The 14,321-nt window shown below is 52.6% G+C and overlaps 2 protein-coding genes across 5 annotated transcripts; one reads left to right on the top strand and one right to left on the bottom strand.

The window, feature by feature from the left end:
- Positions 1-259: 259 nt before the first annotated feature.
- Positions 260-7,739, top strand: LOC125519472 (protein NRT1/ PTR FAMILY 5.10-like). 4 transcript variants are annotated; one of them, XM_048684270.1, is made up of 5 exons: positions 260-415; positions 514-731; positions 2,116-2,342; positions 2,444-2,661; positions 6,343-7,739. In XM_048684270.1, exons 1-5 carry the CDS (start codon positions 331-333, stop codon positions 7,656-7,658), a joined length of 2,064 nt encoding a protein of 687 aa, XP_048540227.1. In that variant the 5' UTR covers positions 260-330; the 3' UTR covers positions 7,659-7,739. The 4 variants fall into 4 exon arrangements, with proteins under 4 accessions (XP_048540227.1, XP_048540243.1, XP_048540238.1 ...); XM_048684286.1 differs by lacking the exons at positions 2,116-2,342; positions 2,444-2,661; XM_048684281.1 differs by lacking the exons at positions 514-731; positions 2,116-2,342 and having other exon boundaries at positions 266-415.
- Positions 4,067-10,168, bottom strand: LOC125519541 (amidophosphoribosyltransferase, chloroplastic-like). The gene is made up of 2 exons (XM_048684323.1): positions 8,409-10,168; positions 4,067-4,777 (listed from the first exon to the last, which is right to left on the bottom strand). Exon 1 carries the CDS (start codon positions 10,050-10,052, stop codon positions 8,412-8,414), a length of 1,641 nt encoding a protein of 546 aa, XP_048540280.1. The 5' UTR covers positions 10,053-10,168; the 3' UTR covers positions 4,067-4,777; positions 8,409-8,411.
- Between the last annotated feature and the right edge of the window lie 4,153 nt (positions 10,169-14,321).

The raw sequence follows: 14,321 nt of genomic DNA, 5'->3' as shown, positions 1-14,321 counted from the left end.
TTTGATTGGTATCTTATAAATTAAATTCATATTCTATCCAAATTAGATTGCAATTTAATTCAATGAAATGAACTCATTTTTTGTATTTTCTAAGATAATTCAGATTTGTTGGCGGAATAGTCAAATACTCAAATTCCAACAACAAAAATTATATTAACAAAATACTTTCTTGACCCATGAAGCCCATGTAACACGAGAATCACGCGCCATCTCGTCCCCACCGCTAATCGCTATGCACTAGAACACGACACCTCCTCAAGGCCTTGAAGCCATTATCTGTCAGCCAACCGCGCGCGTCCTCCTCACACACACAGCGCCCGGCAGCTCGCGATGGCTCCAGACCTCGAGCCGCTGCTCCCCCGCGCCGGTCACCGCCCCGCCACCGGCGGCTGGAGGTCGGCTCTGTTCATAATCTGTAAGTCCGCCACGATCTCGCTCTCCTATCTTTGCTTGCTCGGCTCGATTCGCTACTAATCAGGGGTGGGCGCTGCATTCTTTCCGCGGCGACTCAAGGGGTGGAGGTGGCGGAGCGGTTCGCGTACCACGGCATCTCGGCCAACCTCATCAGCTACCTGACCGGCCCGCTCGGGGAGAGCACGGCAGCCGCCGCCGCGGCCGTCAACGCGTGGTCGGGCGCCGCGTCGATGCTGCCGCTGCTCGGCGCCGCCGTGGCCGACTCGTGGCTGGGGCGGTACCGCACCATCGTCGCCTCCTTCGTGCTCTACATCACGGTAAGCTCACCCAGCACAGCACCTCTGATTCGTTCTCCGATGTCGAACACAGCTTTTTCCTCCTGTTCACTCAACTTTTCTGTGGTTCTTCTGAGTTGGTACGGTTAGATCGAACGATAGGAGTTTACTGGTTCAAGAAATCTCGCACTGAGAGTGGCGCATGGAACCGTACAGTACCATTTTTTGTTTTATCAGTTTAGACGCAACTGCCTACTAGCGTATTATCGTTGACAGGGATGCTTCATCGTTTTGATCCGGTGGAAGTCCGGAGCTCGGCGCGGCCGGCAGCCGGCTTCGCACGGCCGAGCCTCGCGGCCGTCGGGCGGCCGGCCGGAGTGGCGCGCCTCCACTTACTCCGGCGGGGGGCCTAGGCTAGGAAGCACCGTAGCCCATCGTAGACCTCCGGGGAAGGGTTTAGGCCAGCCGCAGCCGCTGGAGAAGCTTTGATTCGGCGGCGGCCGAAAAAGAATCGCCGACTATGGGCGTCGGGCCCGGCAGGCGGGCGAGTCGGGCGGGTGGCGGCTGGTCACGCGGAAGTGAAAGGAATGGCAATTGGGCGGTTACGCGAGGTCGTGTTTTTACATCTTCACATGGTGGAGATGTAAATTTGTACCGTGAATTGTTGTGGTTTATATCTCTTAGGGATGGAGGTGTAATTTTTTTTACATCTACACCATCTATTAGAGAGGTGTTTTTGACCCTCAAAAATGCAAAAGTTAGATATTTTTGAATCTACATCTGGAGCCCAGTCTCTGGCGAGAAATTCTGCCAATGTCATCGCGAGCGTGGCAGAGCATCTCTCTACTTCTAGATCTCCCTCCTCCAGCTCCTCCTCGGTGTTTCACTCACCATTTTTTCTGTGTTATTATGTTAGTATTCTCTCATGCTCGCCATCTCCCTCTAAATATTCATATTTTCAGGGGCTTCTCTCCTCCCCGCGGACATCCTTGTGTAGCTCCAGAGGTTGAAAGTATAAACATCGAGTTTACAAAAGCCTAAACATGATATATTTGCATGGTTCATTTTACCCATAAGCTCAAAGTAGCTTCTCCATACGTGGACAGTATATTGGTCTAATATTAGTTGATTCCAAGCAATGTGTATGCACACAAGATTTATATTCTAAACACTAAAATTTTGTAAAATGAATAAATTGCATGTGACATCCAAACCACCTAAAATATTTTGAATTGGAATGTTATAAATTAAATTCATATTATATCCAAATTAGATTGCAATTTAATTCAATGAAATGAACTCAATTCTTTTATTTTCTAACATAAGTCACGTTTGTTGGCGAATTAGTCAAATACTCCAACAACAAAAATTATATTAATAAAAGACTTTCTTGATCCATGAAACCCATGTATAACACGAGAAACAGAATCACCAGGCGCGCCATCCCGTCCCCACCGGTGATCGCTATGCATTAGAACACGACACCTCCTTCTCAAGGTCTTCAAGCCATCACCTGTCAGCCCACCGCGCGCATCCTCCTCACACACACAGCGCCCCGGCCGCTACCCATGGCGCCAGACCCCGAGCCGCTCCTCCCCCGCGCCGGCCACCGCCCCGCCACCGGCGGCTGGAGGTCGGCTCTGTTCATCATCTGTAAGCCTGCCACGATCTCGCTCCCCCCTAGCTTTGCTTTCTCGGCTCGATTCATTCGCTAATCAGGGGTGGGCGCTACATGCTTTCCGCGGCGACTCAAGGGGTGGAGGTGGCGGAGCGGTTCGCGTACTACGGCATCTCCTCCAACCTCATCAGCTACCTCACCGGCCCGCTCGGCGAGAGCACGGCCGCCGCCGCCGCGGCCGTCAACGCGTGGTCGGGCGCCGCGTCGATGCTGCCGCTGCTCGGCGCCGCCGTCGCCGACTCGTGGCTCGGGCGGTACCGCACCATCGTCGCCTCCTCCGTGCTCTACATCACGGTCAGCTAACCCTGCACAACACCTCTGATTCGTTCGTCGATGTCGAACACAGCTTTTTCCTCCTGTTCAGTCGTCCAACTTTTCTGTGGTTCTTCTGAATTGGGTCCAGTTAGATCGTTTACTGGTTCAAAAAATCTCGCACGAGTGGCGCATGGAACCATATAGTAGTAACATTTTTTGTTTTATCAGTTTAGACGCAACTGCCTACTAGAATATTATCGTTGACAGGGATGCCTCATCGTTTTGATCCGGCGGAAGCGGAGACGCCACACGCGTACTGCTCCCCACGTCGCTGTGCTCATAAATCAGCTGAACCGGTCTTCCAAGAAAGAATGCTGAGCTGAACTATAAACCTTTTGTTTTCTGAGACCGTACTATATTTTTTTCTTGAAACACATGATCATCACCGGATCGAGGTTTTCAGATCATCTTTAGCGCTTTAGCTCGTGCCGAGCTGCAAAAATATATTTATGCGTCCTTTTAGGTGAAGCAGTAGCGCGAAAACTTTTTTAAAAGTGCACCCGCCCCCATGTTCCATAGCGGCCTAGCCTAATCAAGCGCTTCAAACTCTCTGAGTGTTTGATTGTAACCATGTACTCCCTCCATCCTCTTGAATGCTTATCGCGGAAATGGGTGTATCTAGATGTATTTTTAATTTTAAATACATCCATTTCTACAACAAGTAATTTGGGATGGAGGGAGTATTAGGTAGTCCGGCCTGCATCTTATTTGGGACAGAGGGAGTACTAGGTACTAGGTAGTCCGGCATGCATGTTGCTTCCGGTGCACAATTGAATCTACACAATCTAATCAATTCGGAGTAGCAACCGCCAAAAAAAAACTAACCGCTATAATAAAATAAAATATGCACAACCGCATGTACTTGATTGTTGGCCGGAGGTGGAGCGGGAGTGGATGGTGATGGAGCAAACCCCACGAGATCGGCACCATCCACGCCCCTGCCGCGGCTGGTGTCTCAGGAACATCATCCAAACTCCCCGCCTTCAAAACCCCATAAAAGTCATTCAGTGGCCTAGACGGAGCCCCATGAAACCTCACCCAAATCTCATGCAGCGGTAGACCCTCAGGCTCACGGCTAGACCACTCCTCGAATTCGAGAAAACATGTATTGTCCGGTACCTCACAAATACTATAAACACCATGAGACGAGCCCGATCTTCCTTCCTTGTGAAGTCCACCTTAAAGACATTTTCTTCTATCAACACAAGAGTCCAACGAAACTCCGCCGGAACAAGTTTCTTAAGTTGCTGCAACACTTGCTCCTCCGAGAGAGAACCTCCTGATACATGCACAAGCCCAATCCTCGTGCTTTCAAGGCATCGCCTGCTTGAGTTGGAACACGAACATGGGTTTCGAAGAACATCAATTTAGAGCTGCACGCCCATAAGTCGTAACCACTGTTTTAAGCATCGTGAGAAGTAGCCAGACATCAGTTTTATGACACGGCTTCAAGCAATTATCACACAACTCGGCATTACAGTCGACTACAAAGTGACCAACCTCCCCCACAACGGAAACAATATGTTTTTTCCTTTTTATCACCACCTCACTTGATTGGTCCACCTCTGAATTCACTCTCCCTTTGTCATGAACAGTAGTCGAAGAAGCCACTCCCTCAAGCGGCACCACCTCTGAATTCTCTCTCCCTTTGTCCTGAACAATAGTCGAAGAAGCCACTCCCTCAAGCGGCACCACCTCTGAATTCTCTCTCCCTTTGTCCTGAACAATAGTCGAAGAAGCCACTCCCTCAAGCGGCACCACCTCTGAATTCTCTCTCCCTTTGTCCTGAACAATAGTCGAAGAAGCCACTCCCTCAAGCGGCACCACCTCTGAATTCTCTCTCCCTTTGTCCTGAACAATAGTCGAAGAAGCCACTCCCTCAAGCGGCACAAGCGCCGCATCAGGCAGCAGAGCCACCGGCTGCCCCGGTGCCTAAACCGTCTGACTTTTGCAGAACAAGCAATTGCTGAACTGGTTGCGTAACGGGAAGAATGTATCTAGTGCACTAGGCCATTTGATGCTACCGGTGCACTGGGCCATTTGATGCTACTGGTGCACCGAACTTCCTTAGCACATTTTTAAATGTATCAAAAATCTGAAAAAAGATATAACACATTAGCATAACATCAATGTATGTTGTCACCAAATTTCGTATCAAAATTCAAAACATATCTTAAAAATGACAAATTCGACACAGAATAGTATATAACACAAGTTGGGCTTTAGATTTGGTCCATTATCACATTGATGTCAAATTTATCCTTTTTGTATCTCAAGCAATGTTTTGAATTTTGATATGAATTTTTATGACAACATACATTGATGTTATGCCAATGTGCTAGATTCTTGAGCTTTTTTAAGACATTCTAAAATGTGCTAATGTGTCCGGTGCACCGGTGGTGCTACCGGTGCATCAGAGGCCTTTTTCATTATTCTGACCCTTTGAATAAACTTTGTCACAAAATGAACTTGACGTGAAAGTATTTCATGATCTGACCCTTTTAGCAACGCCACAGTCTGCGACGTTTCTACCCAACATAGAAACGCCGAGGTAGCTAGCATTTCTGATCAAAGAAAAAACGCCGAGGTAGCTAGCGTTGCGGACCAGGTAAGAAACGCCAAAGGCGCTGGCGTTGCTGCCCATCATTGAAACGCCAATGACCATGGCGTTGCTGCCCTTTTTCATATGCATGTGGAATATGGATGAACATCCTAATTAATAAGGCTAATTAATTATGACCAAAGAGGGTAGCAACGCCATGGATCCTTGGCGTTTCTATGATGGCCAGAAACGTCAGCTCCTTTGGCGTTTCTTACCTGGTCCGCAACGCTAGCTACCTCGGCGTTTCTTCTTTGATCAGAAACGCTAGCTACCTCGACGTTTCTATGTTGGGCAGAAATGTCGCGGGCTATGGCGTTGCTAAAAGAGTCAGATCGTGAAATACTTTCACGTCAAGTTCATTCTGTGACAAAGTTCGTTCAAAGGGTCAGAATAGTGATTTCAGCCTGCACCAGATACGTTCTCGCGCAACGGGTGTGCAGCATACTCGTGTCCTTCATCCGAAGAGGACAATCCCATGTACCTTTGGTCGCAATAAACACCGTATCCATCATAGCATCAATCCTCTCCGCATCAAAGAAGTCCTGCAGAGAGGATTGTACATGTGTTTCATAGATTATTTGGTTTCAATGAAGTTTCTGAAATTTCAGAATTTGTTTTGATTAAATTGTATTCTCTCTGTTCGAAAAAGCTTATCTTTTAAATAGATGTATCTAGCACCAAGTTAGTGCTAGATACATCCATTTGAAAAACAAGGTTCGGACAAGTTTTTTTGGACGGAGGGAATACATAACCCATTTGGTTCGGACATGTTTTGTAGTTTAGTTTCACCAAATCCATGCTCTTCTTTTCATTCAGATTCCTCCCATCTGGCATCTGCCCATTATATATTAAAGGATGGTTTCATAAAATTCGAGCACCCTCTGTGCGGTCCATATGTTGAACGATGAAATTGTGTGGTTATTTTGGAGAAATTGTATCCACACATGCAAAATTCGTGTATGATTCATGCTTCAGTAGTATCCCTAAAGCTTTTAAATTTGAACCATCACAAGGGTTGCTGGTTTCTGTTCTTCTCAACCAAGCTGAAAAATCTGCAGGGCCTCGGGATGCTGGCGCTCTCGTCCATGTTCTTGTCACCGAGCCAACAATGCAAGCTCACCGCGGACGGCCGGGAGGCATGCCCGCGTTCCTCCCTGCAGACGGCCTTCTTCTACGTCTCGCTCTACCTGGTAGCCATTGCGCAGAGCGGCCACAAGCCCTGCGTGCAGGCCTTCGGCGCCGACCAGTTCGACGCGACGGACCCCGCGGAGTCGCTGGCCCGGGGCTCCTTCTTCAACTGGTGGTACTTCGGGATCTGCGGCAGCGCGACGGTGACCATCGCGCTCATGAGCTACGTCCAGGACAACGTGAGCTGGGGCATCGGCTTCGGGGTGCCGTGCGTGGTCATGGTGCTGGCGCTCGCCGTCTTCCTGCTTGGCACCAAGACGTACCGGTTCTACGACGACTCGGCCGACGGCAAGGGCGCCGGCGTGTTCGCCCGTGTCGTGGAGGCCTTCAGGGCGTCGAGAAAGAGATCGCCGGAAGGCGGAGAGCACAGGCATGGCGACCGCGAGGAGGACGCTGCCATCGTGGAGGAGGTGAGGGGCTTGGCGAGGCTGTTCCCGATATGGGCGACGTGCCTGCTCTACGGCGTGGTGTTCGCTCAGCCGCCGACGCTGTTCACGAAGCAGGCGGCGACGATGGACCGGAGGGTCGGGTCGTCGGGGTTCCAGATACCGCCCGCGGCGTTGCAGTGCTTCATGGGCATCAGCATGATCACCTGCGTCGCGCTCTACGACCGCGTCCTGGTGCCCGTGGCGCGCAGGCTCTCCGGCGCCCCCTTGGGTATCACCATGCTCCAGCGGATCGGCACGGGCATGGTCCTGGCCGTGGCCGCGCTGGTGGTCGCCGCGCTGGTGGAGATGAGGCGGCTGAGCACCGCGGTGGACGCCGGCGTGGTGGACCTGCCCGGCGCGGTGGTGCCCATGAGCCTGTGGTGGATCATGCCGCAGTACGTGCTCCTGGGCGCGGCGGACGTGTTCACTATGGTCGGCATGCAGGAGTTCTTCTACGACCAGATGCCCGTGGAGCTCAAGAGCCTCGGGCTCGCGCTCTACCTCAGCGTCCTCGGCGTCGGCAGCTTCATCAGCAGCTTCCTCATCTCGGTCATCGACGGCGCGACGAGGAGGGGCGGAGGGACGAGCTGGATCGCCGACAACCTCAACCGGGGTCATCTCGACTACTTCTATCTGCTCATCGCTGCGCTCACCGCGCTGGAGCTTCTCGCTTTCCTCTACTTCTCAGCTTCTTACGTTTACAAAAGGAAGACTGTCAGTGTTCATTGACACATTGGTCGACGAATTATGTGTACTAGTAAGTTCTATGCTGGCAGTTCCACTATTCATGTGCTGATTCTTCCAGCAGTAACGTTTCAGTTTTACTTTTACTTCTAATATTGCTATGAGCTTACAGTACTAGGGAAGCACAGACACACTTGGACACGGCATTGCTCTTCTTCAGAGCACGGCCAGTCCGAGAACATGGGCGCATAGCGATAACTGCAAGTACCGAAGCATATAAAAAACTTGACTGAACAAAATAGATTCATCCATCCTGAATTCTTGACTCTTGGGTTTTAGCACCGACTTTGCAGTTCAAAGTCGTAGCTGAATATTCAGAAAAGTTTAGATGAGTCGTAGCTGAATATTTAGATAAGTTTAGAAAAGTTTAGTTGTCGCTTTCGCGACCCGTTTCAGAAAAGTTTGCTGAAAGTGTTCCACGTGCTTGCTTGGCAATTTAGATAGATGCCTTTAACTGGGTGTTTCACAAGGTGGATGCAGTGTTGGCAAACTTTGGCCATCTTCGTCAGGCCTGCCCAGTCATGCTTTCCCGGGGGTTGGAGAGGTTTAATCGAAGGTCAACCATTGCAGCAACTTAACTTCTACACCAGGGATAGAATTCATGGCCAAATGATGTTGCAGGCATACATAATTCGCAAGCATGCCCAGGTTTCAGTCGAGCAATGGAGGGGCTCCGGCTCCCTCATTGATGATCTAAGAAAATTCGCAAGCAGAATAACTAACGTTACAGCTGATGCAGAGGAGCTGGGCAGAGCAGAGCTCACCGGTCACTCCTCCTCGAACTCGGCCGCCGGCTCGGGGAGCGTGGGCAGCACGGGGTACTTGCGCGAGAAGCATGCGTCGCAGTAGTCGCCGGCCTCCTCGCCGTAGATGCCGTGCAGCTTGTCCAGCGAGAGGAAGGCGAGGGAGTCGCTGCCGATCTCGCGGCGCACGCCCTCCAGGTCCATCCGGTTCGAGATGAGCTCCCCGTCGCTCGGCGTGTCGATGCCGTACAGGCACGACCCCACCACCGGCGGGCTGGCGATGCGCATGTGCACCTCGCGCGCGCCGGCGTCGCGGAGCAGCCGCACGATCTTGCTCGACGTGGTGCCGCGGACCAGGGAGTCGTCCACCACCACCACGCTCTTGCCACGGATCACGCCGCGCACGGGCGCCAACTTGAGCTTCACGGCCAGGTCCCGGATCGCCTGCGTCGGCTGGATGAAGCTGCGCCCGCTGTAGTGCCACCGGATCAGGCCCTGCTGGAACTCCAGCCCCGACTGGCGCGAGAAGCCCAGCGCGGCGTAGAAGCCAGAGTCGGGAACAGGGATGACCACGTCGGCGCCCGGCGCCGGGGACTCCTCCGCGAGGGCGCGGCCGAAGGCGGTGCGGCGCTCGTGGACGTCGTGCGAGAAGACGACCGAGTTGGGGAGGGAGAAGTAGATGTGCTCGAAGACGCAGGCCCGGCGGGGCAGGCGCGGGACGAGGCAGGCCGAGGAGACGGACATGTCGCGGCGGTCGACCATGACCACCTCCCCGGGCTCCACCTCGCGCTCGTAGGCGGCGTCGATGAGGTCCAGCGCGCAGGTCTCGGACGCGAAGGCGACGGCGCCGTTGGGGAGGCGGCCGAGCACCAGCGGGCGGAACCCGTGCGGGTCGCGCACGGCGAACAGCTTGTCGGCCGTGAGGAAGAGCAGCGAGTAGGCCCCCGCGAGGCGCTCGCAGGCGTCGCAGATGCGCGCCAGCAGCGGTCGCGAGAGCGACGTGGAGATGAGGTGGAGGATGACCTCCGTGTCGGAGGTGGTGTTGAAGATGGAGCCGCGCGCCTCCAGCTTGCTCCGCAGCGCCTGGTAGTTGACGAGGTTGCCGTTGTGCGCCACGGCGACCTGACCGAACCTGTAGCCCGCCAGGAACGGCTGCACGTTCCGCAGGGACGCGGCGGCGCCGGCGGTGGAGTAGCGCACGTGCCCGATGGCGGCGGGGCCGGGGAGCGAGGCGAGCCTGGACGGGTCGCCGAACACGTCGGCGACGAGCCCCAGCCCGGTCACCGACTTGAGCTTGCCGTCGCCCCCGGCGGCGACGATCCCGGCGCCCTCCTCCCCGCGGTGCTGCAGTTTCTGCAGGCCCAGGTAGCAGAGCGAGGAGGCGTCTGGGTGGCCCACGACCCCCACCAGGCCGCACTCCTCGCGCGGGTGGTCGTCGGATTCGTCGTCCGCCCCGTAGGAGAACGGGGTCACGCGGTCCGGCAGGAGCGCCGCCCCGGCTGGTGGCGAAAGGCGGCGGCGCAGAGCGAGTGGGGACGGATTGGGGGCGTGCCTGAGCCGCTGCTGGTGGTGGTGGTGGCTGTGGCGCTTGGAGCCGGAGGTGGCGTGGCGGTGATGGAGGAGGCGCGACGTGGACGGGGCGGTGGCGGCGGCGGCCATTCCCATTCTTGGGCGGCTGATGGGGGGAGGGGATTGCTGGCGGCGGCGGCGGCGGCGGCGGCGAGGGCTTTGGGGGGATGCCCCTCCGAGTGCGGGTCAAGGGGCGGGATTTTAAAGGGGTTTGGTCGGCTCGTGTCCGCCGTAGGATGCGATGTACAACCTGATGAGATACTGAGTGGTGGGGACTGAGGTGTCGAGTATCGAGCACTCGAGAGCGTTGGAGTTGGACCAGTGAAGCAATCGCGGGTCAAGTGGCGCCGTATGGTCCATTTTCTAATTCATCCACTTGAGGACCATTTTTTGCTTTGTTCTTTTTGAGAATAAATAAATATACCACTCTTTTATTCATCACAAAATATTGTTAAAGAGAGTTTTTCAGATGCAAACCGGAGTTACATTGCACAAAGTAGAATCACCGGAAGAAAAACACAAATGCATATATGAACCGCCCACATTCAACAAATGGCTAACAATGACTAAAGAACAAGACGGAAAATTGCCCGCCAAAATCCTGATGCTGGTGACTACTACAGTCTATTGTTTGATAGAGAACTCTCTGGACAACCGAAAGACTGTCTGAAGTGAAGAAGATGACCTTATGAAAACCTTCTGGACGAGTGAGAGCAACGATGTGTCGAAGCGCTAGTGCCTCAGCTAGTTCTAGCATGCTAACCTCCTCAATGCGCTCGTGACATGCCAACAAGCACAATCGCTGTGGTTTCAGATCACCACGCCCACTCCCATCCGTCGCGAATTTTGAAATGGTGCATTATCAACATTTACGAACATTGTGTCTGTTGACAACGGAACCCATCGAGACACCAAAGGGTTTGGGTGGACATGCATATGAGGTTCGACGGTTTTAAAAGCAGTTCTGCACAATCAACTCCACATAAGCAATACTTTTTTCGGCCACACGATGAGGATGTAGGACCGCACCATTGTTCCTGACATCATTCCTCGCCTCCCAAATGTGCCAAATAGTAACCACCAAAGCAGTTGCTTTAACGGGGTGTAGATCTCTGAATAATATCAAAGACCCACTGCTTGATGTTTTAAAAAAAATTCTTGCGACACAAATGGACATGACACCTCTGTTTTCTCCGGCCTCGCCATGCTCATGTGAGGCTGGTTCGCTGTTAGCGTCCTCGTGATCAGAAAACCATAGTCGATCGGTTATGTCAATGCTGCAGTCTGAGATGTTTTATGAAGGAAACAATCCTATGGCGCATGGTCAATGTGGCAGTTGTCATAGACCATGGCAACGAAGTGTATGTCCTTGTGGAGGTGTTGATGGAGCTCCTGATGATATGCATCCCCCGAGTTCCATAGTCTGAACCGGAAGAGGCTGTTTAGGCCAGACGGTGAGGTCGCTGAGATCGGGGGCTTGTCCCGTGTCTCACGCTGAATAGGTGTTAGGCACAGTCGAAGATTGCCATGAGCGTTGGTGGTGAAGGCGACGATGTCGACATAGATTGTGCATATAGGGTGTGCCGGTGGGTTGATGTCGACCCGACCCGCCCTATCAGCAGTAAACGTGAGGGAGCTGAAAATTAGGCTCTCTCCCGGTGGAAGGCCGCCAGAAGTAGAAGAAGATTCGATCCAAGATCAATCTCCAGCCAGCGCCGCTCGTGCCTGGTGCGCCAACTGACGGTGTAAAATACCGTTAGATCCCTAAGTAGGGGTCCAAGCGCAGCTGGAAGTCTTATATCGGAGGTCACACAAAGGGTTTATCTAGGTACCGGCCTTCGAAGAGTAATACCCTAGATCATGCTTGCTTTCTTTATCATGGTGGAGGGATACCTCGTGCCAGTGGGTTACAAATGGTGTATGAGATTGCTACTGAGGAGTTTGTCTGTCTGATAAAAGATACCCTGGGGGGTTGTCCGACCTCCCTTTATATAGACAGGGAGGTCTAGGGTTTGCATGATAGTAGATGCAATCTGGGGCGTCGCCATTGTAACACCCACGATGCGGCAATATCTCCCACGTGTCGGAGCACGACTTAGAGGCATAGCCGCATGGTAGGTTTGTCGCAAGAGGGGTAATCTTCACACAATCCCATGTACTGAATAGAAAGGGATAAAGAGTTGGCTTACAATCGCCACTTCAAACAATACATAAATATCATACGTCATCCAGAATACAATCAAGGTCCGACTACGGAACCAAAATAAAGAAAGACAACCCCAAATGCTAGATCCCCGATCGTCCCAACTGGGCTCCACTACTGATCAACTGGAAACGAAATAACACAACGAACACGATCTTCATCTAGCTCCCATTTGAGCTCGGTTGCGCCACCTGCACTGGTATCATCGGCACCTGCAACTGTTTGGAAGTATCTGTGAGTCACGAGGACTCAGCAATCTCACACCCGCGAGATCAAGACTATTTAAGCTTATGAGTAGGAAAGGGTAGTGAGGTGGAGCTGCAGCAAGCACTAGCATATATGGTGGCTAACATACGCAAATAGGAGCGAGAAGAGAAGCAATGCACCGGTCGTGAACTAGGAGTGATCAAGAAGTGATCCTGAAACTACTTACGTTCAAACATAACTCCAAAACCGTGTTCACTTCCCGGACTCCGCCGGAAAGAGACCGTCATGGCTACACACGCGGTTGATGCATTATAATTAAGTTAAGTGCCAAGTTCTCTACAACCGGATATTAACAAATTCCCATCTGCCACATAACCGCGGGCACGGCTTTCGAAAGTTTAAACCCTGCAGGGGTGTCCCAACTTAGCCCATCACAAGCTCTCACGGTCAACGAAGGATATTCCTTCTCCCAGGAAGACCCGATCAGACTCGGAATCCCGGTTACAAGACATTTCGACAATGGTAAAATAAGACCAGCAAGACCACCCGATGCGCCGACATCCCGATAGGAGCTGCACATATCTCGTTCTCAGGTCAACACCGGATAAGCTAAGCGTACAGGTACCAACATAACCCAAGTTGCCAAGGGACGGTCCCGCACGGTGCTCTGGTTCGGACCAACACTTAGACAAGCAGTAGCCCGGGGGGTTTAAAATAAGATGACCCTCGGGAGAGCGACTCCCAAGGGAAAAGTAGGTGGTGGTGAGGCAAATGGTAAAACCAAGGTTGGGCCTTGCTGGAGGAGTTTTATTCAAAGCGAACTGTCAAGGGGTCCCCATAACACCCAACCGTGTAAGGAACGCAAAATCAAGGAACATAACACCGGTATGACGGAAACTAGGGCGGCAAGAGTGGAACAAAACACCAGGCATAAGGCCGAGCCTTCCACCCTTTACCAAGTATATAGATGCATTAATTAAAATAAGAGATATTGTGATATCCCAACATAACCATACAACATGGAACAAACTTAATCTTCACCTGCAACTAGCAACGCTATAAGAGGGGCTAAGCAAAGCGGTAACATAGCCAAACAACGGTTTGCTAGGAAAGGTGGATTAGAGGCTTGACATGGCAAAATGGGAGGCATGATATAGCAAGTGTGTTACGGCATATCTCTCTCAAGGTAGTTTTGGTGATTGATGACAACATGTTTGCGGACTAATCTTGTGCTTTGAATAATTCACAGATTCTCCCCTGGCACGAGACGCCTTCTTCCCCTCGGAGTGTATTTCAAGACGGTGTAGCTCTTTCGTTTCTTTCTCGGTGGACTAGTTGCGTAGAGGGCACCGTACTATCAAGAGGGGGTCCGCTGGGGTTTTGCATGGGTGGAATCATCACGTACACATCAGCTTCTCACCCTCCGAGCATTTCCTGTCCATTGAAGAGTCTCTCCTCTCTTCCTTGTCCTGTCTGGGTCTAAGCGGTAGTACCGCGCACCCAGCGGTACTACCGCTGAGGAGCCAAGCGGCAGTACCGCTCCACAGCGGTGGTACCGCCGTGGCTCCACAGCAGTAGTACCGCTGGGGGCCTGGCATCTCCGCCTTGTCCTCAACATCTTTGAGAGATTCCTTCTATCTCTCTCTCGCGCCCCAGCGGTAGTACCGCACTGCCTGCGGTACTACGACCGAAGGGTCACAAGCGGTAGTACCGCTCCACAGCGATACTACCGCCCTTGACCCCACTGTCGTAGTACCATTGGGCAGTCTGGCTCCTATCGCCTCGATTCGAGAGGTCTTTTTCTCGTGTTGGGTTTTGCGGCACTAGTCACGGTTGTAGTGGCGGTAGTACCATTCCAGGAGCGGTAGTACCGCCCTACCACCGCGGTAGTACCGCATTTGGGTCCATTCCCTACTAGTCTCCTCAGCACGGCAGTACCACTGGCTGGCGCGGCA

Source organism: Triticum urartu, chromosome 1 (assembly GCF_003073215.2).
Source record: "Triticum urartu cultivar G1812 chromosome 1, Tu2.1, whole genome shotgun sequence".
Classification (NCBI taxonomy): domain Eukaryota; kingdom Viridiplantae; phylum Streptophyta; class Magnoliopsida; order Poales; family Poaceae; genus Triticum; species Triticum urartu.
This window is presented reverse-complemented; position numbering and strand designations above follow the sequence as displayed.

What these genes read in the sequence shown, in the direction of transcription:
- LOC125519472 (XM_048684270.1), top strand. Translation starts at nt 331, where the DNA reads ATGGCTCCAGACCTCGAGCCGCTGCTCCCCCGCGCCGGTCACCGCCCC. An exon ending in CCTTCGTGCTCTACATCACG is followed by an intron (nt 732 to 2,115) that starts GTAAGCTCACCC and finishes CACGAGAAACAG; the next exon opens with AATCACCAGGCGCGCCATCC. An exon ending in GTCGGCTCTGTTCATCATCT is followed by an intron (nt 2,343 to 2,443) that starts GTAAGCCTGCCA and finishes CGGCGACTCAAG; the next exon opens with GGGTGGAGGTGGCGGAGCGG.
- LOC125519541 (XM_048684323.1), bottom strand. Translation starts at nt 10,052, where the DNA reads ATGGGAATGGCCGCCGCCGCCACCGCCCCGTCCACGTCGCGCCTCCTC.